The sequence below is a fragment of the Alligator mississippiensis genome, chromosome 4 (assembly GCF_030867095.1).
Source record: "Alligator mississippiensis isolate rAllMis1 chromosome 4, rAllMis1, whole genome shotgun sequence".
NCBI lineage: Eukaryota > Metazoa > Chordata > Crocodylia > Alligatoridae > Alligator > Alligator mississippiensis.
In genome coordinates, this window is record NC_081827.1 from 250,415,936 (window position 1) to 250,441,289 (window position 25,354).

A 25,354-nucleotide genomic window follows, 5' to 3' on the forward strand; every position below is an offset into this window, starting at 1 on the left:
ATAAGAGCTCTGTGCATGAAAACAGGATAACCAGCTGGCATAAATCCATGTCTCCCATATAAAGGGAGCTCACTAGTTAGCTCACACCTGCATCTGGGTTGGTACGAGACATTGGAAGAGGCACCAGTCACCTCTTTTCCTTAGGAGAACTCATTAGTTGCTGTAATAATAATAATGGCATCCATTCATCAGCAAGTGACAGTGGATATTACAGCTATTCTACTACTGGTGGTGCATTTTCTCCTATGGTTATAGAGACTGATGTTAGGCTTGCCATAGTGGCCACAGGTATACATAGCATTAGAGGCTACTGTACTGAGAGACTGTTTCCTTTGGCCACATTTCTGTTGTAATTCAAGTAACCATTTCTCATCTTGATGTTGGACTCCATGATTGAGGAGGGAGCACCACATTGCCCTGCCTCCTGCTAAGGCCTCCCAAAGGTTTGGGTCAATTCCAAAAGTTTTCATGTCCTGCTTGCAGATGTCTTTCAAGTGCAATTTTAGGTAACCTACTCTTCTCTCCTCACCTGCAATTTGCCCATATAGGATGTCCTTTGGGATCTGCCCATCTTCCATCCTGCAGAGATGGGCAAGCCAGTGTAGGTGCCACTGTTTGAGTAGTGCAGTGATGGTTGGCTTTGGTGATGACCTCTGTGTTGGTAATTCTGTCTTGCCACTTGATGTCGAGGATGCGGTGTGAGTAGTGTAGGTGGTCACCGGACTGAGTAGGTATCTCCATAACCCTGCCTTCGCCAGGAGGTAACCACGTTAAGCCATGCACCAAATGAATCCTGCTCTTATGACAACCATACTCCTTCTTCAGACCTTAGTCTTACCCTTCAGTTCTTGCCCCTAGTTCCTGCCTCCCCCAGTGCCCTGCCCAGGGTCTTATTTAGCTTTATTTCCAGTTTCCTGAATCCAGTGTGGACTTAGCTCCTGACCTTCAGCTCAACTTTTGGACTTGGATTCTGGTGGCAAACCCACTTGAACTAGTAATCCAGACTAACTCTACCTTGGGTATAGCTGTTGGGCCGGGGAAGGCATACAATAACCATGCTCTGTGATGACCAGCCTTTTGCAGATGTTCATGGAATAAACTGTGTTAAACGGTGCTCTCTAACAAGTGCTGCAATTTCACACATCTAAGGTCGTATCAGCCTTTAAAAGTGTTTACTTAGCTTAGTCAGGAAAATGCCAGCAAATGCTTAAGTATCATTTCCTGAATTGGAGCCTAAAATAAAACCCAGAAATAATCAATGGCAATACATTTGTTTATACAAAAAGGTCTGTCTTTGCCCTCTCTCATACACATGTAATAAGGTGAATCTTTCCTTATTCCAGCCATCTATGAGCAATCCTGTGAAGGCTATCGGCACAAAGGAAAGACATCTGGTTTCTTCCACATTGATTCTGATGGAAGTGGACCACTTGGACCTCTCTGGGTTTACTGCAATATAACAGGTGAGAGCACTGCATAGTCCTTCATGGTGAGCATTATCTCTACATATCTTTTATGAAATATGTTCTGTATTTGTTAGCCACAGAAGAACCGTGGGGTCTGGTGTTGGAAAAAGGCAAAGTTAGCATGCATAATCAATTCTAAAAGATTTGTGTCTATGATTCCTATGACTCAGTTCTGTGATTCTCATGATAGTATGAAACAGTCATCCAAATTTCTGCTAGAGCTAAAAGAGCAAATCGTGTGTCATGGGAGGCTGCTGTCAATATATTCTTCACCAGCATTATACTTTCTGATTCACTCTTCATTATTTTTTACTAAGAATTCAGAAGTTGAAGTTCAAATACATTTGTTAACTCAGTTGCTTCTCTGGTACATTTGTATGTTCATTGATTACTCTAGTGTTCAACTCTGTTTCTGGAGAGAGAGTTACTTAAAACCAGTGGCACCCAACCTTCTGGCCCCGTGGTGCAGGGTCAGTCTATGGGGAGGATCCTTCCCGGGGTTGCCACATGGAATTGGTTCATGTGTACGATCCGGTGCACCCTCCTCCATGTCATGCTCCATCTGGCCACACTCCAGCACTACCTAGCGTTCAGAGCCATGTTATCTAGCCCGTGGGACTCTCCACAGGTTTGGAAATTTGGCAGGAGGGGAATGGAAATTAATGCTGCCTCTCTTTCCCTGCTGTCAGATTTTCAAATCTATGTGGAGCCCCATTGGCTGGATGACATTGCTCCATTGTCTGGGTCTAGGCCTCGAGCTAGAGGTTGAGCACCCCTGTTTTACGTAGATACTCAGCCACACATTTCAGGACAGTCTCTGCTGGCAATATGATCTTGCCTTTATGCAAGCAGTACCTTTGGAAGACGTAGAACAACTCAAAACCTTGCAAAATTAGAACCTCGGGTTGTATGAAAATGCTCTTTCCCATCAAGGACAGACGGACAGTGGCATATTTTAACGTGAGATGAGTGATAGACCACTGTTGAGGCAGGTCACTCTATACCACCACAACCTTTATTCTACTGGGCCAATAAAATGCTCTGCTAATATGGGGAATCCTGAGGACATAGGATATGGGCCAAGAAAAGCTCTATAACTCACTGTCCTTTGACCATTAACCTCCAAGCCTTATGCTTACTGCAAACCATCCCCTGTGACCAAGCCTTCTGACAATGGGACTTTCACTGAGCACTACCATGTATATTTAGAAATTATTTAAAACATTGAAAAATAAGATCCCAAATCTTTCCTTATGCTAACAGGAAAGGGAAGGAGAGAGATCCTTATTATCTCTAATTCTAGAGTCAGCACAGGAACCCAGAACATGGAACATTTCATTTTGACTGCTCAAATGTATATGCTTTTCAAATAAAATGAGACTTTTACATGAAGATCTGGCCAGCAAAGTTTCCCTGCAGACATGTGAAAGACACTCCCAAGAGTTATCCATCTAAACCATATTCTAGAAAGGACCCGGTTAAAAAGGAGAGGAACGGATACCGTGGCCATACTCTTTCCCATTCCAATGGCAATGTTTGCTGGTCAGATACAGAAGAGGTAGCCAGCAATATCCTCTGCTAGGCTGACTGCCAGGCTGAATAAGCCTTGCTGCACATCCCTCCCTACACCTCCCTGAACACCGCAAGCTCCAAACGAGCCTTAGTGCTATTTCCTTAATCTGCTCGAAGCGTTCCAAATTACATTTTCATTTTGGCCTAATTGGACAGCCATTGCATTAATTAAATACACAGCAGTTAAATATTAAGGTTTTTTTTTTTAATTCAGGTGTAACAAATATTTAATAAGAGACGTCTGGCCCTACCGTTGTTGAATCTCCCCAGTACCAAGGTGGAAATTTACCGTTTTCACGTGGATTCCAATATGGAGATGTTACAATTGATATATTTGGTTATTTCACGATAGCTTCTATGCTTTCAAGCTGTATGAAGTGTTTGGATGACACGGTGGAAGCCATTGTTTTTGCATCAATCTAAATAACCAAGAAAAGAAAGGGGTAGGGGAAAAGAGTTGATAAAACCTAAACCTCATCAATGCTGTTTTTTTTTTTTTTAAAGAACAGTCATTTTGGCTAAACTATTTCTACAAAGGGCTTTTAATCAAGGGGAGGAATCCAGAAACCGAAACACCAATTTTCTTAAGGTTTTGATATCTGGGAGAAGCAGGGGCTGGGGGAGGTAGGAAGGACAGCATCTGCTTTTTATGTTCTCTGTTTTTCAACAAAAAACTGAATTGTTGTATGGGGAAATGAAACCATTGTCCATCCATCTCATAATATTCACATTTTTGCGAATGGGGTAGTGAGACCCAAAGTAAAAATAACATTTTATTTTATTTTTAATGATGTGAAGAGCACAAATCCAATTTGGGAAATAAATTTGAATCAATGGAAGTCTACACCACTACCCTAATGGCACGTTTTCACTTTTTGATACTGTTAGCATAGTACTGCTGATAAGCAGACACTTCATATCCTCAGTCTGGAAGATTTAGAAGTGCCATGCAGCCATGGCACATCCAGGTAAAAGAATAGCATGTCTCGTGTAGTAACTAACTACTTGTGGGTCTTACTATGGATTTAACTACTTAACAAGGGCTTTGAATGACAAGAGACTAACCACTGGAGAACTCTGCTGTTAAACATAAAGAACAGAAGTTTTCCCTAGTATTGACCTGGCAATAGTAATAGCTATAACTAACTGCATCTTTTTAGCATAACCAGATTGGGGTCCATAGCCAATGAATTATTAGGACTGAATTATAATAGTTTGACCACATTTGGGTTTCTTATTTGTTAAAAACCCCTTTCAATGCAGGAAGCAGATGGCAAAACTACTAACATGATGCAGCCACAAAGGCAGCAAGTGGGAACTCAGGATGTATCCACTGAGATATTTCTACTAGAGAGGGACGTATTAATGTCATTGTAGAGAGCTTGGGTGTGATCTGCTCTGAAATATTGCATTCCCCAAATATTCTGGTTCCCCATATTTGAGAAAATGAAGTGGAAGAGGTACGGGGAAGAAGGATGAGGATGAGCAAGATGATGGAGAGTCTGTCATATGAGAAGAGACTACAAGTGTGTGGGTTCAGAATACTGAAGGAAAGATAAATGTAAGGGGGAAAGAATTATTTCAGCTAAAATACGATGTTGGCACAAGGGCAAAGAGTATGAACTGGCCAGGAATTAGCTCAGTCTGGGAATTAAAGGAGCAAGTTTTGTGTTGGGGAGCATGTGGGGCATGGCTAGGCATCTGAGAAAAAAATGAGGAGTAAAAAGTTAAGGTCAGGTTTCAACAGAGCAAGTAATTAACAACAGGGTGCCTGTTGGTGCCACCTGAAGCTTAAGTTGTTTTAGTCTATTAATTATTTCTAGAAGAAGCTGAACAGTGCGGTAGCAAAAATGTAGTTGGCACACTCTTACTTAAGTTAGTCAAGAGCTATTTTGAATGGCTTGCAGTGAAGGTTGTATAATTTCTAGTGACTGTTAAAAAAAAAAAAAAGATAATGTTTCAAATAAATGCCATTTAGAAACATCCATATAGTGTATGTGTATACACCATGTCTCTGCAGGTTTACACATACATACATATACACATGGTATATTCTCCTTTGCTCCAGGTCTTAAATTGACTGGCAGGTTAGGAAGAAACTTCCCCTTGAGATGTCATTCAATAATTATCCATTATTACATTCCCTTGGACAATCTCCTGAAGCAGATCCTAAAAGCCACTGTCAGAAACTGGCGAATGAATGAGATGGACTAGTGGATGGGTGCAGTAGTCCGTGTGTTCCTGTGGGCTTGTCTATGCAACAGTGACAGCGAGTCCTAGCATTGAGGGAACCGAGCATCCCTTACCCATGTTACACTTCATGTCGCTCTAAACCCACAGTGACATCAGTGAGGTCAGTACAGTGATAGTAATTATAGAAAAATGAGGGTTGCAAGCGACCTCAGGAAGTCACATTTAGTCCAATCCCCTTCTTAAAGCAAGACCATCCCCGACTACATCAGCCCAGTCAAGGCTTTGCCTAGAAGGGTCTTTAAAACCTCCAAGGATGGAGATGCCACCACCTCTCTGGGTAACCTGTTCCAGTGCTTCACCACCCTCCTAATGGGAAAGTTTTTCCTAATATCCAACCTCAGTGTCCCTTGCTGCAACTTGAGCCCATTGCTCCTTGTCCTGTCGTCTGCCCCCACTGAGAACAGCCCAGCTCCATCCTCTTTGCAACCCCCCTGCAGGTGGTCTAAGGCTGCTATTAAATCTTCCCTCAGTCTTTTCTTCTGCAGACTAAAGAAGCCCAGTTTCCTCAACCTCTCCTCATAAGTCATATGCTTCAGCCCCTCAGCCATTTTTGTTGCTCTCCATTGGACTCTCTCCAATTTGTTCACATCCATTCTGTAGTGGGGGGCTCAAAACTGGATGCAGGACTCCAGATGTGGCCTCCCCAGTGCTGAATAGAGAGGAAGAATTACTTCCCTTGATCTACTGGCAATGCTCCTACCAGTGCAGCCCAGGATGCCGTTAGCCTTCTTGGCAACAAGGGAACACTGCTGGCTCATGTCTGGTTTATTGTCCACTGTCACCCCCAGGTCCTTCTCTGCAGAGCTGCTGCTTTTCCAATTGGTCCCCATCCTGTACAGGTACATGGGATTGTTCCATCCTAAGTGCAGGACTTTGCACATGTCCTTATTGAACCTCATGAGATATCTTTTGGTTCAATCCTCCAATTTGTCTTGGTCACTCTGAATCCTAGCCCTACCATCCCGTATATTTACTACTGCCCCCAGCTCAGTGTCATCTGCAGAAATGCTGAGGGCAGTGGCGTACTGAGGGTCCCCGGCAGCCAGGGACCAATGCCTGCATTTGTACACCCCCAGGATGATCTGAGCATGGTACAGGGCCTGAGGAAAATCAGCCTGTGTGGGGCCCCACAGCATGTCCACAGCAGAATTACCAGCGCGGCACGCTGGCAGCAGGGGAGGGGAGCCGGCTGAAATTTCCAGCTGGAATGGCTGAAGAACACCAAAACCCACCAGGCAGGTGTGTGGACCACACGCAAAATGAGGGAGGTGCTCCGGCCTCTCCGGTCAGTGCCCCCCACCGGCTGGCACTCAGGGGCCATGGTCCCCCTCCCGCCCCCCTGGGCCACCCTTTGATATGCCACTGGCTGAGGATGCACTCTAGTCTCACCTCACTGTCCCTGCTCTCAAGCCCGTACTCTCTGGTGTGCCTGGGAGTGGTAGCCAGACACAAGACCAGGACAGCCTTGTTGTATACTCCTGAGTTTGCATCATAATTGGGCTTTTCAGTGAGCAGGACATGCTTGGTAGCCTCAATGCCAGACTTACTCTTCCTCTTTCTGTGCTGGAATCTCTTAGTTTCACAGTAGGTAGGGTCAGAAGGGACCTGAGCAGATCATCAAGCCTGACCCCCTGCCATGGGCAGGAAAGGATGCTGGGATCAAATGATCCCGGCTAGGTGATTGTCTAGCCTCCTTTTGAAGACCCCCAGGGTAGGAGCCAGCACCGCTTCCCTTGGAAGTTGGTTCCAGCTTCTAGCCACCCTGACAGTGAAGTAGCGCCTCCTTATGTCTAGCCTGAATCTACTCTCCGTCAACTTATGCCCATTATTCCTCGTTACTCCCAGTAGTGCTTGGGGGGAACAAGGACTCTCCCGTAGCCTGCTGGTCCCCCTTGGCCAACTTCTAGATGGCCACCAGAGCCCCTCTCAGCCTTCTCTTGTGGAGGCTGAACAGGTTCAGGTCCCATAGCCTCCGCTTGTAGGGCCTGCCCTGCTGCCCCTGATCATGCAAGTGGCCCTCCTCTGGACCCTCTTGATGCTGTCCACATCCCTCCTGAAGTGCGGCGCCCAAAATTGGACGCCGTACTCCAACTGCAGCCTGACCAGTGTCGCATAGAGGGGGAGGATCACCTCCTTGGACCTGCTTATGATGCATCTGTAGATGCTCGACAAGGTGCTGTTAGCCTTCCTGACCGCCTCCCCACATTGGCGGCCCATGTTCATCTTGGAGTCTGTAATGACTCCAAGATCCTTTTCTGCCTCTGCACTGATGAGAAGGGAGTTCCCCAGCCTGTAGGTCTGCTGCTGGTTCTTCCTCCCCAGGTGCAGCACCTTGCACTTGTCAGTGTTGAAACCCATCCTGTTCTCATCTGCCCGCTCCTGTAACCTGTCTAGATTTAATTGCAGCCTGTCCCTCTCCTCCAGCGTGCCCACTTCTCCCCACATTTCAGTGTCATCAGCAAATTTGAACAAGGTGCTTTTCACCGCCTCATCCAAGTCGCTGATGAAGATGTTGAACAGTGCAGGCCTGAAGACCAAGCCCTGGGGGACCCCACTGCCCACATCCCTTCAGGTCGAAAAAGACCCATCCACCACCACTATCTGGGTGCGGCCCTCCAGCCAATTTGTGACCCATCTGACTGTGTAGGCATTGACACCACAGTCACCTAATTTCTTAATGAGAATGGGGTGATAGACAGTGTTGAAGGCATTCCTGAAGTCCAGAAAGACTACGTCCACCGTGACACCTGCGTCCAGGGATGTGACCTGGTCATAAAAAGCCACCAGGTTGGTCTGACAGGACCTGCCTCGAATAAATCCATGTTGGTTGCCCCTAAGCATGATCTCCCCTGCTGGCCCCTTGCAGATGTGCTCCTGGATAATTTTCTCAAAGAGCTTCCCCAGGACTGAGATAAGACTAATGGGCCTGTAGTTTCCTGGATCCTCCTTCCTCCCTTTTTTGAAAATGGGGATCACATTGGCCCTTTTCCAGTCCTCCGGCACCTCACCAGTGCACCATGAGTTCTTGTAAAGCTGTGCCAGGGTCCCGCAATGACCTCTGCTAATTCCCTCAGCACCCTGGTGTGGAGATCGTCAGGACCTGCTGACTTGAACACGTCTAGACCCAGCAGAAGTTACCTGACTAGGTCCTCACTGACTCTGGGCCTGGCAGTGCCTCCCCTGGGTCCACTGGGGATCCCAGTGAAGAGGATGTCCTGGTCCCTGCTCAAGAAGATGGAGGCAACGAAATTGTTAAAGAGATTAGCTTTGTTATCTGGTGTGACCACTAGATTTCCTAGAGGATCCTGCAAAGGCCCTACGTTACCCAGTACCTTCTTTTTACCCCCTATGTATTTAAAAAAGGCCTTCTTATTGGCCTTGATCCGGGTTGCTAGTCCCAGTTCCATATCCATCTTGGCTATCCTAACAGCCCGCCTACAATCTCAGGCGTTGCAGGTATAATCCTCCTTGGTTATGGCCCCTCCCTTCCATTGGGTGTACACCTCCTTTTTAGATTTGAGATGTTTGTGGATGTTTTTGGTGAGCTGTGGGGGCTTTTGAGCACTCCTGCCCCCTTTGATCCCAACTCCCCTTCACTCTGGGACCTCAGTCCCTCCCTGACTAGTCTCTTTATCTCATTGAAATCCGCCCCCTTGAAGTCTAGGGCTGTTGCCTTGCTGCAGGTCTTTGACACCCTGCGCTGGATGGTGAATTCCAGTAGGCAATGATCACTGTCACCCAGGTGGTCGAAAACCCACAGACCCCTCACCAGGTCATCGCCCGTAGCCAGGACTAGGTCCAACAAGGAATTTCCCCTGGTGGGACTGTGCACCTCCTGGGTTAGATGGAGGTCCTGTAACTCAGCTAGGAACCTATGTGAGCGGTCAGACCTGACTGACTGCTCTTCCCAGCAGATATCTGGATAGTTTAGGTCACCCATGATGACCACGTCCCTTGGTGAGCCTAGTTTAAAGCCCACTGGAGTGGATCGGCCAACCTGAAAAAGAACACATGCTTACCTTTGGGGGAGAGGTGGAGCCCATCCCACCCAAGCATAACTCTTGTCCTGAAGTATGGGTCATGGTTCAAAAAGCCAAAGCCCGCCTTGAGACACCATTTACGAAGCCACAGGTTGACCTCCCTGATGCAGGACTCATGGCATCGTCTGCATCTGCTGACTGGAAGGACAGATGAGAAGACCATCTAAGTCCCTATCTCCTTCAGCTTGGTCCCCAGGGCTTGGTAGTCCATCAGGTGATCAGGGCTGCTCCTGGCCGCATCATTAGTGCCTATGTATTAGGACCATGGGGTAGTAATCGGTGGGCCAGATAATGGCCGGGATCATCTCCGTCACATTCTGAATCCTCACTCCAGACAGACAGTAGACCTCATGTGACATGGGATCCTGGCGACAGATGAGACCCTCTGTACCTCTCAGGATGGAGTCACCTTTGACGAGCACCCGGCGTCTCTTCTTCTGGGTCAGCTTGCCTCCTTCAGCCTGTTCTGCGCGTAGACTGGCCCCCTCTCCAGAGGTGTCCTCCTCTCCTTCCTATTCCTCCAATGCCACCAGGGCCTCATACCAATTCCCCAGCTGGACTGAGAGAACTGGTACTGCACCGCTGTGAGCAGCCCTGGCTCTGGAGGGAACCGTCTGCCAGTCCGCTGTAGAGGGCACCTTCTGGGGCTCTTCTCCCTTTGGTGCTTGGCCCTGCAGGGAAAGGAAATTCCCATCAATTTCATCCTCTGCTTCTCTGATCCCCCTCAGCCAGCTAACCTCTTCCTGGAGCTCCCTCACCTGCCCCTCCAAGGCCCTAAGACAGGCGCCTGCAGAACAGGTCTGGGGCCTCCCATCCCCTGCCCACCCAGCCCCACTGGGCATCCTCTGCAGGCCAGGGGGCAGGGTGACACCAGCCCCCCGGTGGGCTTCATCTGGGTGGAGGCCTCAGAGAAGCCCCAGGTGGGTAGCACCCCCCTGGCAGGGGCCCTAGCTATACTCCATGTCCACGCCATTTTTTTTTTTGGGGTGCAGTGCCTTCACCTTACCCTTGCCGAAGTCTTTCTCTTTTCCTCTCCTACTTGCCTGCCTGCGTGAACGATGGTGCAAACACTGGGGCACTTTGTTCATGCACGGCTCGGGAGAGCAGCTCCCTGCCAGCTCAACTAAAAGGGATCCAGGGAGCTTCCCCTCCAGATCTGCCCCAGCTGCGCCGGTCCCTCTCCCACTTACCTTAGCGGGATCAGCTGCTGCTGCCCCCGCTGCTGGCTCTTGATCTTTCTCAAGTACAGCATTGATCCCGTCTTGATAATATCCAGTACAAAGTCTGTAGATATACGACCCACAGCTAGGTACTTGTCTGGCTGCTTTATGACAGAGTGTGTTTTAAATGACCTTTTCACACCTCTTAGGGAGTCCATTTTAACCTGAGTATCTGAGAGATTGGTTACAATACAGAGATATTCCACTGTTTTATTTCTTGAGTGATGTGGTTTTCTTGTATGCAGTGTCAAAACCATCAAAATCAATAACACTTAGGAGCTGGTATGACAAGATCAATGCTTAATTTTATCATGGCCATGTATTTATCAATTATTCAAAGCTTTCCTTATTTTTTTGTACCATTTCAGAGCAAGGAGAGATGGTTCTCCTAGCTTTCCCAGACCAGCCCTCTTTTTGCACATTGGATTTTGCAATGCAAATATTGACTCACTTATTGAGAAAAGAAAAATGAAGTTTGTTTGGGTTTTTTTTGCCAGTTGGCTTGTTTTTAGTAAGTCTGTGTGTATCCCACAAACCGAAGTACAGTATTGAAGCCACACGCATGATCAGGGATTGTGAAAGGAGCTTACAAGAAGTTGCTCTTAGGCATTTAAAGTATCAGTGTGAAATTTGTGATTCTTTATGAAGACAATTCTGACCTTTTTTTAGCATTCTTCTGACACCACATTCATGCAACAGATCTATTGACCTGTGCCCCAAGATAGCATATATACAGCTGCACAAAGAAAATAAGGCCTTGATCAAGAAAAGCACTTAATGCATGCATGTTTCAGTATCTGAACAGTTGCTTCATCTTTCCTAAGTATATTTAATTAATTTTAGAAACCAGAGTTTAGACGTCAGTGGCAAGATTTTTAGGGTGCCTATAAATGTGCTCATTCACATTGTTATTAGAAAGAGTCGGGGCAGATTCAATTAACTTGTCTGCTCCCATTCCACCGTTGCCTCACCATCACATATATTAAGCCCCTGCATGTTTCAAAATGGCCATGGGGCCACTTTATCTAAACCTAGTTGAATGAGCTTTAGATGGAGCATCCTACAGCTATTTTGAAAGGCACAGGGGCTTAACACACATGGCAGTGAGGTGTTTCAATTAGAGTAGCTGTCCAGGAAACACTCTAATTAAAAGGCCACCCCCTCCCCAGAACAAATTTGGCAGCCTTATTGACTTAAATAGCAACAGAATTAGACCTTAAGAGTTAATATTTTGCTTGAGGAATTTCCGATAGGCATATTTTTCTCTAGACGCTTATCAGCTTTGTATCTAAGAGTGATTCACTTTTCCTTGATATTGATAGTAAAGACTGTGACCCTGAAATATTTCGCCATTATTTAGCATCTTTCATAATAAAAGTGATTTGCAGCAGTTTGAGGCTTGATTTCCACTCTAGACTTTGGATACCATACCAATTCTGATAATGTATTAACTTGTCCTGTGGATTGTCACTAAATACCCAAGATTCTTATTAGAAGGAAAAAAAATACTGCTTGTATGAGGTTTTATGTCAAAATGATTCAGTCGTCAACAGCCGTGTTACAAGTTTTAAGTAATAATAGTTGATAACAAGTCCGGTCTCTTTTGGGGCATTTTTTTCAGGGCGTGCTTAATGCAGGGCATCTGCTACTATGTATATAAGATTTCTTGAGCAAATGATTATTTCTGCAAAGTACAACTTCCTCTTTATATTTTTTCCTCTAACGATCAAGACTTGGGGGTAAAACTATTGTTGTTCTTTTTTTAAAGTTATTCCAGATGTTTCACTCTAGAAATCTGCTGGGGGGAGAGGGGACAGGTTAAGTATCAGGAGTGTAGTGACTGTGTACAGACAGGAGGAACCATTGTTATGCACATAGACAGAGCAGTTGAAAGGGTAATGGTTTGTCATCTCTATGTCATTTCTAAGGGCCAGATTCTAAGTGAGTGACAGGCAGGCTTACAAGAAACAGCTCTTCTCTCAACAGGCAAGAGCAGATCATAATACTTGTTCCCAGGTACAGTAATGGCTTGGAACAAGTCTTCAACTTCATGGAACAGACTGCCTCTGGCATTAGCATAGGAAGCATTGCAAATGCACTGGGGAAAACCTGCCTCAGTTGCCCTAATGATGGCACATTCCTGGTGCCACCCAGTCAAAGTTGGGAGAGATTCAGCTTTGTGTGCATCTCATTGCCTCTCCAGGGAGTTTAAAGCCCCAGGTACTCTCCTGTCAAGTATCACCAGTGAACAGGATCCCTTCGGGGCAGGGTGAAGGATTGCTCCCACTCCAAATTGTTTCCAGGGAAATGAACTGTGATGCACAAACTCTGGCTGGGAGTGTCACCAAGTGAAGCAGGGAGGAGGAGGAGAATGGAGAAAGCTGCTCAGACCCCCACACAGATCATGGCAGTGTGGGGAACATGGAGGCAGAAAAATAACATGCTAGTTTAATAGTGAGTTAGGAAAAAAAAAAGATTTTAAAGCTGAATAACTTGAGGCTGGGATCCTTTTCTATTCTTTCGATAGATAGATAGATAGATAGATAGATAGATAGATAGATAGATAGATAGATAGATAGATAGATAGATAGATAGATAGATAGATAGATAGATAGATAGATAGATAGATAGATAGATAGATAGATAGATAGATAGATAGATAGATAGATAGATAGATAGATAGATAGATAGATAGGCATTAATCTAAATAACCAAGAATAGCAAGGGGTTGGGGAAAAGAGTTGATAAAATAGTGCTCACCTATATATCTATATAGATATAGAGAGAGAGAGATCCCCAAAGGATATAAAAGGACCCCAGCCTCAAGTCATTCATCTTTAAAATTGATTTTTGTTTAAACTCTGGAATATTAGATATGAGTTGAGGCTGAGTTTGTGTGTGTGTGTGTGTGTGTGTGTGTATATATATATATATACCCAAAGAATGTAAAAGGACCCCAGCCTCAAGTCCTATATAATATTTCACAGTTTAACCAGAGCCATAGCTAAAAACAATACTGTATCAAATGGCCAGAGCCTGTTCTTCAGTGTATTCATGTTACTCCTGTAGCTGCAGGTACAGTTGTAAGGGCAAACTTTGGCATTTGTTAAGGGCCACCATGAAACAAATGCATCATATGAGCTCCCAGAGCAATTTTTCTCTTGCTCATGTAACATTTACCGTATGTTTGGCTTGTTGGCAATTTAATCAGTCTGAATAATCTTGTTTTGTGACAAACGTTCTAAATCACAGAGGAGTGATTCAGTTTCCATGGGTGAAATGTGTTCCACGGAGATATTTCAAGCTGAGGAATAAAAATGAGAATTAGACAATACAGAACTCATTGGAAAGCAGTTTTCCAGCTGCTCTAATTCCCCCAATTTAATTTGTGTGCCGTCAAAGGCAACTTGGAGCCTTCCAGCAAGATGATGGAGCTATAGGTGAAACTAGATAGAGGGCCTGAAATGTGCTGAATGCATCGAAGTCCTGTGCTGTAAAAACATCTCCGAGGACTGAATACAGACAGCATAATATCCTAGTAAATTGGACCATTAAATAAAACGGCTAAGTCATAAAGCTGTAGCATTACCCTGAAATTAAAGCATTGTCACCTTTGCATTATGGAACAGTTTAACAAGCATTTAGGAAATCTGCTTTTGAAGACTGAATTTAGCTTTTCCAGGTTATACAGCAGAAGTCGTAGCTACAGTCTAGGAGAGCTTTTATGCCTTTCAGCTTGAGCCTGATACAGATTGTGACTGAGAGGAAAAACAGAATACTATACTAAAGCTGGAAAATGTTAGCAGGGAGGAGGAGGAACAGCAAACTTTGCCAGAAAAGTGGGTGTCTTATTCCCTCGCTTAACCCCAAGCTGAAGAGAGCATCTTAGCGAAATCAGTAGAGGAAAGAAAGATGCAATAAGGACACAAAAGAGATAACGATCATCTGTGTTTGAAGTAAAGGAACAAGAGATGTGTTTACCTACCACAATCTTCTCCACTCATGTGGATGATAGAGGTGAAAAGGTGATAGTCTTCTTAATCTGCACCTATAATTACAGACCAGCTGAATGTTTCTCCTAACACGGTGAGAACATGAGCAGTGTCATACTGGGTCAGAGCAATGAAACATCCAGCTCAGTATTTTGTTTTTGGAAGTGACAGTAATAGATGCTTTAGAGGGAGAGCATCTGAGCAGGGCATATCTAGAGTGACCCGTCCCCTGTCATACCCTTCCTGAGGTTCACCACCATTGGCTTAGGGATGTCAGAGGACACATTCCTACTGTTAGTGGACCTGTCTTCCATGAATTTGTCTAACTCTTTTTTGAGCCTGGCTATACTATCTGCCTCTACAACCTCCTGCGGCAGTGAGTTCCACAAGTTAACTACACATTGCATGAGACATATTTTTGCTTGTTTGATTTGAACCTGTCTCCTGATCATTTCAGTGTGTTTCTACTTCTGCTATTCGGGGACGGGGTAAACAACAGTTCCTGTTCACTTTGTCCACACCCTTCATAACTGTATAGAGCTCTATCATATATACTCTCATCCTACTCTTTTCCAAACTGAAAAGTCCTAGCCTTCTTAGTCTCTCCTGGTATGGCAGATGCTACATGCCCAGGCTCATCTTTGTTGCCGTTTACTTTTTCTAATTCTGCCACAACCTGTTTGAGATGCAGAGACCAAAACTACACATCATCAATTATAGCAAAAGGAAGTGAAGTAGCTCCAGTCGTGGTGATTATAGCCATATTTTAAAAAGACATGGATCTTTGCAGAAGTGTGCCAATGCTAAGTTAAGGAGCTGCATCCAGAACTGCTCCACCTGTATATCCAGATAAGTGTAGAGAGTGGCACACATTTTCACATGTGGAAATCAAACCTCACCGCACCCCCATGCCCACTCTTCCCTTTGGCTTTGTGTCCTCTGAAAAGGAGGTTTTCAAATTGCCATCATGGCTAAATACAGACATTCAAAAAGCCTGAGCCTGAATTGATTCAATGTTTGCAGGTTAGTTTAACCTGCAGAGATTGAACCGATTTGCAAGTGAATAGACATTCACTTTTGATTCAGAAAATACAAGAACATACCTGTAGTGGCTCAGGCTAGAAGCAGTGAGCTGAGGGGTTCGGGGGCATGGCCAGGCCCTGGCAGGCCACTATGGTTAAGGAGGGGTTTAAACCCCGACCCTGGCCTACATGGTTCCCAGCTGGGGTGTGCCTGGAGGGGGAGCCAGGCTTTTCCCCCACTCGCTGCTTGGGGGGAGGGACTTGCCAGACCCCAGTCCCTGGCTAGCACTCTGAGACAAAGGGGCAGGTAGGGAGGAGCTGCTTGTGTGGACTGCATACATCTGTTGATGATACTGGACGAGCATTTCAATCTCCCTCCCTGTTTCTTCATACTGTCTGCAGCTGTGGACAGGAAGCGAGTGGCACCAAAGTGAGAGGCACTCTCCGAAGTGCCTCTGCTGTCTTGTTCTTTGGGGTGTGCGCCGCCATTTCCCGAAGAGTTGATGAGGGCAATGTGACAGTGTGAAGTCATTTGTTCCAGGCAGATCTTCCGCCACCTTCTTATTATCCTGCTAGCTGGTGCTTCATATTTGCCTGAATCTCAAACTGATAGGTCCTTTATGTTGCAAACCAGGTAATTTCTCACACCTCTCTCTGTCCCCTGTTGAACACTGACAGATGCGGGGACTGGCAAGCTGCACTCTCACCAGGCTCAGTAATGGATGTGCAGAAGCCATCACCAGCATGAATTGCTGCATAATGAGACTTCATTTGATATTAGGGTTTCAGGGTGGGGGATGAATTTGGGATGCCTGCACAGTGATGGCTTTGAAGCAAGCCAGCAGAGAACACAAAGCTTATCAGCCCACACTGAGATGCAGGGGACTTTGATTTTTTTTAACAAGGAAGGGGTCTGGAACAGAAGTTCTTTAAACCACATTGACCTGAATCAGTTAAGTCTGATACTACATTCAACCAGGTTTATATTAAACTAGTTTCGGCCATTTTGAAACTGGTGGATATGCACTGAACTTCTGTTCTGGTACAGGTTAAAGTCAGTTTCTAATCACCTGAACTGGTTTATGTGCAACTTCTGTCCCTAGCTCATTAGATTTCAGAATAAGCATTTTGCCTCACTCTGATAGTCATTTTTTGTTCAAGCAGACAGCACTCTTTGCTAAGGTGTGTTTGGAAAGCCAAAGCTGTAGTTATGAAAGAGAGCAAGCTTTTAAAAATAATAATAGTCAAGTTTGAATTGTTCAGGAGCAACCAGGGCAAATAGGTGAGTGTGAGAACAACACACTGTTGCAGAGGGCTAGATATCAAAAGGGGTTAGTCTCATCTACCTGTTTCCTAAATGTCATTGAGAAACCATTGGGTATGTCCTTATGTCAACCTCAAGCCAGATCTATTCCTAACTTCAGACTCCTTAATGTTTCAAAGACATGTCCCTTTATTGATTGCCATTGAATAAGGGTGAAGTTACACTCTACACTTACACCACGCTAAATCTGTGGAAAATTAAGTGGCGTTCAAATTAGAATGTGCTGGGTGCAGTCACGCACTAAGGGTTAATAATGCCTGCACAGCTCTGATGCGGCACTAGAGGTTTCTGGCAAGCAGGGGCATGGCTAGGAGCTAGGACACCTGGGTTCCCTCCCTTCTCTGGCTAGCGGAGGGGTGGTGGGCTCAGAGTGTTGCATCCTGGGATGCTGGAGGGGAGAGCAAATTGTGTATTTTATATCCATGGAGCAGATTCAAGTTTCCCTAATGCAAGCTAGGTAGCCTGGGCCAGAATTAACTGGGGTTGCTTGGAGATGTTCAGAAGGAACCTAGCAGAAGTTAACAAGCTTTCATGTGTGCTTTTTAAATGCCCTTAGCATGGTCTAAATGTAACGTGTAATTTTACTTTAAGACTTCAAGTAAGTCCTCTTGGAGGACTATGACATTATGTGTAAGAGGATGCATGGGATAATTGGCAGGGCACTGGACAAAGGACAGCACCCTGCTTTGTCCCAGATTTCCTATGTGATGCTGCCTCTTTCGGTCTCACTTCTTCATCTACTAGAAACTATAGTATCCCTAACAAAACCCTCTGGTGCAGAGAGAGAGACATTTCAAGATGCTCAGAGACGGGAGCAAGAGCCATTCCCTCCCCGCAAAGCTGTTTCCACCGGGTCTTTTAGCACACATCTGCGGCGTGTCGGAAATGCCCTTCCAGGCTTTCACATAGAATCCACACTTTTTAAAGCCTCTCTTAGCATTTCTTTTTTGCAAAAGGAAGACGAAAAAGGAAGAAACGTAAGTGTATAAAGCCTCATCTGCGGCCTGCTACAGATGCTTTGCAAATACCTCATCAACATACAGCATGAAAACAAGTCCGGGAAATGTTACTGTTGGGTGCTGGTAGGATGCTGCGTTTCATGCCCATCCATAAACACGGTTGCCCCTGTAGCGTGCTTGTTCTTCATCAGTGCCCAGGCCGTCGGCATGTATTTTATGAGCTGTTTTGTGACAAAGAACATGGTGAATATCTGTAATTCCAGCACCACAGTGATCTTGGAAATGTCACAGCAAGGCACAGCTCCTGTTGCTCCAGCATTGAATGGAATAAGAGGAACATTAGCAGACATCTTAAAAGTGAGCGTAATCTCCTCTCTCTCCTCCCCCACGCCCCTTCTTCCTTTCTCTCCCCATTTCTCTCCCTTTCATCTTCTCTAAGGCACAGTGCTGTCAGGCTTGCTGGGTTTTTTTTTTTTTCCCTCTGATCAGAGTATCTGATAGAAAACTAGTGGTTAACTTGCCATATCGTACACATCACAGAGGGACAAGGGAAGGCCTTGGACATCAAAGGTCAGATCTTGGGGGAATAGCTCAGGACAGCTACAGTAATAACAATCCCAATGAGAATTAATGAACACCCGCAAAGGAAGATAAGGGAGAGACCTGCCAGGTCGTCCGTTCAATACACCTGTCAGTGCAGGTTTGTTCCCTGCGGTATGCTCACTCGTGCTTTGTCCCATCTCATTTCAAATGTCTCAGTTGATGGCAATGGCTCCACTTTGTTTCAGAGCGCGCTTTGGAAGCTTTTCCCTGGACTTTTCTTAATTTTTTTTAAACGTGTTACTACTAATTTACCAGTTACCCACAGAGCACAGGGTACGGTGTCACAAAGGTCTGAAAGCCAAGTGATGTTAGCCTGGGCAAATAATGGCTCTCTACATATCGCATTATTATTACCGTTACAATACACATTGTTTTTATTGTCTTTTTATTACACTTGGCTAATGGCTTCCAATCTGTTGTGCTTCTTCTTGCCCAGGCTTCACCACCCAGTAGTTCCCTCCTGTCATAATAGCTCTTTAACATAAATAGCAACATTGCAGGAATAGTCACGGGCATTTCAAAGATAATCAATGCCAATACAACACCATAGGCAATTAAGGCAAATGTACAACTTCCATTGCCTTCAAGTGGAGCAGAGGTAGGTGAGTGCTCAGCTGCTTCTGAAAATCCCCTTTTTGCCTTGTTAGTTTTGGAGACTATGGAGGAAAATCTGAGAGAGACTGGCTGCTATGGATGACTACCTTGAGATGCACCATGAGTATTTTATGACATTTCTCGAGTCTTAGGGTATTATGTTGTATTGCTGCCTTGAATCTGGTCACATGCTTTCTCTCCAACATTAGGGGTCATTTCTGGAAAACACTTAAATTTGTAGCAGCTCTTGCAGCTATAATGTATGTTTTGTTTGTTGCACATTACACTGAAATTTTGATCATTAAAGTTCAAATTCAGCCTCAAGGTTTGGAAAGTAATATCCACAATTCTCTAAGAACCCCTGAATTGAATTAGAGATTTACAAGCAAAACTCTCCCTATCTATCATCAAAGAAATGACCAGAGCCTTCTGAATCATTGTTTGAACTGTTGAATGCTAACTCTTCTTAGACTTTCAGCATTTGAAGGTCTTTCCATTTTGTTGGGAGAGTAATTTCTCCTATACTTGCAATGGGGTTTTGGAATTGACATTCTGCACAACTTCTCCATCACCAGGTATTCATGATTATCTGTCTGTCATCTGAGTGTCTTTGGACAGATAATATTCAAGAGAAGAAAGCTTCCATCCCGTTATGAATATATTTTGCAGAAGTCTTTCTAATCCATCCAGTTATGAATATATTTTGCAGAAATCTCTCTAATCTGTCTTGAATGTATTACAGTTGTTTTTAGTAGCCATAGAGTTGTTAGGCTTGAAGTGTAAATTAGGAGAAGTAACTGCAAAAGTATCATGAATTACAATCAATTTGTAAAGCACCAAATGCAGCCTCAGCCTCGGGTTTCTCTGCATCTATATCTATATATCTATGGCTATGGCTATAGCTATATAGCTATAACTATATCAAAATGGGATACAGCTAAAGCTATAGCTGTATCTATAGCTATCTATACACATACACATTGAAGTATTCTTGATCCTCCTCACAGTTCTCACCTCTCTCAATTACCACGCTCACATTTCTGCAAATAAGACTGAAAATGTACAATTCTTTAGAAATATTAGAACTCGCTAATTTTTTACAGCTTATCCATCAGACTTGCACTGCAATGCATGGGTGACACTCTCTCTATTCAGCAAAGAAGGCATCTACTGCATGGGTGTTAATAAATGTATAGCACAAGGTTGATTTTGCAAATGGCTCGTTCCAGACCTGAGTGTGCCATCCCATTCACATTAATGTGGCATCATGCACAATGCCTAGCAGAAACGTTTGCACGGTTGGTTCCACAGGTTGCACACGTATAAGGCCAGATTTTTAAGTACATGCTTGCTCAGTAGGGAGTTTCAGCAATGAAAAATGGGGTGATTTTCAAGGGGTCCTGATGGACAAAAACTCTTCAATATAAGATTGAGTATAGGTATGTGTGTTGGTACTACCTTGAGCAGGGACTGTTGCAAGGTACCACTTGAGATCAGTGCAGAAGAATGTGAACACTGGGAAATAAAATGCATATTCTGATTTCCTGGAAACACCCACTTGTGTAACACAGCACTATGAATTTCATCTTCATGTTAACCTTCCTGGTGAGCTGGCGGTTTGTGTCAGGTGGTTTGGATAAGTAGCTCAGCAGCGGTTCATTTATTATTATAAAATGACTAGTGCGCTCTCAAATCAAGATACGTTTGCAAAAGGAAGATATTATCACCCCTAGGCCTTACAATGTGCATCCTCCAGTGAGGCCAAAGACTGCTGAAATGCATCTGAATTACTCCAGGTCCCTGGCAAGAGACATCCCTCCGGACCTCCTGCCGTTCCAGAGGCGCTGATGGTTTTTATCTCTGACTCTGCAGGCGGGTTGGTCTGTAACTTGGCAAGGGAGCTTCTAATGTCAATCCAATCCACCTTTTATCACATTTCCAGATCTTGGGTTTTGCTAATTCTATAGGCAACGTAGCAAATACAGTTACTTCTCTGTCCTTTATTGCCTCTTGTTTCTGCTGAGATACCCATTTTGATCGCTCCCTTCCTTTAACAGAAGATAAGATCTGGACTGCAGTGCAACACAACAACACCGAGCTCAACCGAGTCCATGGAGCCAATCCTGAGAAGCCGTATACCATGTATTTAAGCTACAACGGCAGCATGGAGCAGCTTGAAGCCATGATCAACAGTGCCGAACACTGCGAGCAGGAGGCGGCTTACTACTGCAAAAAGTCACGTTTGCTGAACACCCCAAGTAAGTACCACGAACTGAAATCTTTTCTTGTTAACTGTTATTGATTACAGAGTAGACACAGCCCGCACTGCAACTGAAGTGAGAAAAAAATCCAGTTGTGCAGTGCAAAGAGTTTTTTGCTAGCATTTCACAAAGAGTAAGCTCACCTATGAGGCAGAGCACTGTACACTTGTATTCTCCTGTGCACATGCGTACACACACGTGCAAAGAAAAGCTTGACATCCCATTTCTGGAATGCAGGATACCTCTTTTAAATCGCACCAGCTTTTAATTGCTTTTAAATGCATCCCCCTTGAATGTATTTGTGGACCATAACTCAGAATAGAAATTCATTGAACTGTGTGTCCAAGTATTGGAGTGCTTCTAGAGAAGAAGTTTGTAGCCTTTTTGAGTAGCAAAGCCAGCCCTGAAGCACAAGGGACAGGAGTGGCTCTTGGAGGCAAAACTCAGTTCCTTTCCTGGTAGAAGGATCTGATTTCCTAGCCTGATTTATATAGTGGCAGCCAGATGTAGGGCTCAACTTGCCCTTGTAATTGCAAGTCCCTGGAGGATATCCTTCCCACAGACATCCTGTTGTATTCAAGCAGTCACGCTCACTTAGCCAAGGCAAATGAACAGGAATAAGGGTGACTGTTGGAGTCCGTGAAAATTAACTTTTAGTTATTTGCTATACTTGCGATACCCGGTGCTTTGATTTGACTCATTGGATGCCAACAAGAGCAACTCTGTCGACTTGCCAGGTTGCAAAAGCTAATCTAATGGACATGCTGGCAGTGTCTTAAAGGGGCTTCATGTTAAATATGTGCAGAATCATGGGAGGAGATGGCATGGATTTGAAATACTAGATCTGCTCCCACAGGGTTGCCTGCAATGCAGAATACCCACGGGTCCCCTCTTCAGATCACTTGGCTATGAGATGTTTTTAAAAGCTATGAGTTGCTACTTTTGGTTTCAGGGGGAATTTTATAACCAAAAAATGATCTGCTTTTGGTTACGAAAAAAAAAAAGTTGAGGTAAGTATTCAGCACACAAAGTAAGGCACGAAGGAGAAAAAAAAAGCACATAAAGGATATCAGGAAAGAGAAAAATGTGTGGTCTATTTTAGCTGTAGGTTGGATTGTAAGAGGGAAATACAGCTTAAAATAGACATGTAGTGATTTCACAGTGCTGTGTGTGGGCACCGCTCCTGATCTGTTATCAACACATCAGTTAGTGATCTTTTTTTTTAAGTGGCATGCAAGCCGCTATGTGTATGTGCATGTGCAAAGACCTCTGTGTATCTTGACCAATTGTCCATATATTAGATGGGTTTCCTTCTGCAAAAGGAGCCCTATTTTTAATGAACCTATGTAGCTTAACTGTAGAAGATGAACCGTCATGTTTCAAGTCATACACCAGCCATGTACAGACCAGGGTAGGAAGACAATTTACAATAGGCATGTTTTGCTGTGTTTGTCGACAGACTGATTTGCGACATCTATGGGGTACCTGATTTGAGGGGTGGGATTTGGGTGGAAGTGGCATTCAGTAGTGTGGCTGATTTAATGGGGGGCAGGTATCATGGTGAAGGTCATCATCTCTTTGGGACAGCAGACTGTGCAACAGTTGCATTGGCTCATAGTGCTTTAATACAGCTGGGGTCAATGAATCAGAAAAACTGCAGAGCCTGGAAGATAGAGCATGGAGGAGTGGATGTTGCCAGCTTTCTATTCCTTTCCCTTCCCCCCCCCCCTCTGTTTTTTAATTATGTCTGGCATTTGTCATCCTGAGCTTTGTTCATTGCCTAAGGCAGCAACTTTAGCACGATGTGAAACATGAACACAAATAAAATGTGTGAGCTCTCGAAGTGACAGCGTTGCAGGGATAGCCTCTTCTGGCTGCATGCTTGTCAATAATGCAAAAGCAAACCCTGGCTTTCCATAAGCCCCAAATGACCACACATCTGTGGTAGCTGAAGCTCCCTCTGTTGCAAAAATCTCTCTGTTGTTGGTTACGGTGATCATCTGTACTGCAGTGGTATTGCAAGACCATGATTAGGGCTCAGCTCCTGTCATTCTCTTCATTTTACAAATACGATGGGGAGCGGTTGTCCCCATCTCAGACAGCTTCCAGTTTCCATAAATTCAACTCATACACTTTGGGAATGACCTATATATGCCTACAAGTACAAGCGGTACTTGAGCATGTGCCAGCCCATTCTCACATGTCCCAGAAGATCCTTGTCTCTGTAATTTATACTCAGAAGTATTCAGAGTGCACGGTCTTGTGATTAGGGCAAAGCACTGGGAATTAGGACTTGTGCAGTTCTGTTGCTTGCCTCTGCCTAAGTTGCATGACTTTTGGGAGGAACAGGGCTTCTGGCTGTTGCAAAGATGTCGTGAGGCTTAGTTAAGGTTTACAAAACAATTTGAGCTCCTTTCCTACAATACAATCTGTAAATTCAGAGGCCTTCGTTGATAATAGCCCCATTAATAATTGGGTAGATTTGAAGACAGGAAGCCTGCACCCTTCATATTTCTTCTAGTTACCCCTTTTCTCACCATCCAGCAAAACATTTTTTTTCTAGAACAGGGTTTGCAAAATGTCTGTGCCCAATTCAACTCTCATCCTGGTCATTTTTCCTTCTGCACCCCCTCTTTTAAGAGACAGTTCACATAATTAGCATGGTTCATTGATTGCCATTAAAGAAAAGCTGTAGTTTATGTCTCTAAATTCTGGCCTGTTTACAGAGGAGCAATGAGGAGATTTCTCTCTTGCTTTTTGCTTTTACCACTTCACTCAGTGGTGATAATACATGCTGTGGCTTGAAAACCCATTCGTCTAATGCCGAGGCAGTGGTTGCACTAGAAAAGCAGAGCTTGCTAGATTGCATCAGATAGAAACCAAGGGAGACACTTTCCTTCTTTGCAATTCCTCCAGTCTATATCAAGACATTTCTTTTTCTGTTCTCCCCACTCCCTCGCCCTCCTGTGCATGGAGACAAACACTTAGTTGGTGTAACTTGGTGCAAACCTGCCGATTTCAATGGAACCAGTTTTCATCCATTGAGAATGAGACCCACAGTCTGGTGGTTAGTGTATGAGCTTTGTTCTGTCCAGCTCCTATATCCATTCCAGCTCTGTATCATGTTAAGGTGTAGCTGATTATTCATCTTTGACAGCAAGAAATGCATTTCCCATTATTGTATGATTTGCCTGTCTGTGCCACTGGCTTTGATTTCAAGCAGTCTGCGTGCTTCAGAATGGTGTGTATTCATCAAGGAACAACTGATTTTTCACGGTGTTGGACAGAATTAAAACTCATAATTGTTGACCAACAACTGTGACTCCCTTGTGGCTGTTGGTTGGTCTGTGGCAGAGGAATCTAAGTCACAAGAGCCAGCATGATAATTAGTCTTAATTAGTAAAGCCCTTGATAGTCCTAGCAAAGCAATGACACTGGAGACTGAGATGCATTGAGCTAAAGGTTAAGATATGTTACTAAGGCAATGGGGAAGGGGTGATGTTTAATACTCTGTCACGAGCCAAGTTGCTTAGAGAGATAATAGCACCTTTATTCATTTCAAGAGGAGTCTGGACAAATTCATGGAGGAAATGTCCATCCATCATGATAGATAGAGGTGCAGCCTTTGACTTACAACTTCTTAAATGTGTCAACACTGAAAACTGCAATGGTAGAGGAGCAAGGGGTGGAAAATAACGGGCAGGTCTGGTTCACGTCCTCCCTCAGCTTCCACCCTGCCATTGTGTGAGACGGGATACTGGGCTAGATGGGGACAGCCCAGTAAATGGCTGCTTTTATGTTCTGGATGTGCCCTCAGCTTGTTCTCGCTCTATTCAAATTTCTGGAAGCAGAAAATTTCAAAACGGACATGCTTAGAGACTTCCATACATTGCATTGTGGCAGCACTATAGTTCCTGCTAAACTTGTATCTGGATAGCTAACACTGCAACACTTCGGTGGACATTTCTCCAGTGCCAGCATATTCCTTTGTGCCAACTTGTTAGCATATTCCAACATATCCCCATGTTTTAGTGGGAATTGGCTTGTA

The 25,354-nt window shown here is 44.5% G+C and overlaps 1 protein-coding gene across 1 annotated transcript in view; it reads left to right on the top strand.

The window, feature by feature from the left end:
- CNTNAP5 (contactin associated protein family member 5) overlaps positions 1 to 25,354 on the top strand; it is a 462,074-nt gene that overhangs the window by 316,388 nt on the left and 120,332 nt on the right. Inside the window, exons 12-13 of the mRNA XM_019480590.2 lie at positions 1,344 to 1,463; positions 21,103 to 21,303. Of these exons, the coding sequence (XP_019336135.2) occupies positions 1,344 to 1,463; positions 21,103 to 21,303 (321 nt within the window). The remainder of the gene's footprint in view (positions 1 to 1,343; positions 1,464 to 21,102; positions 21,304 to 25,354) is intronic.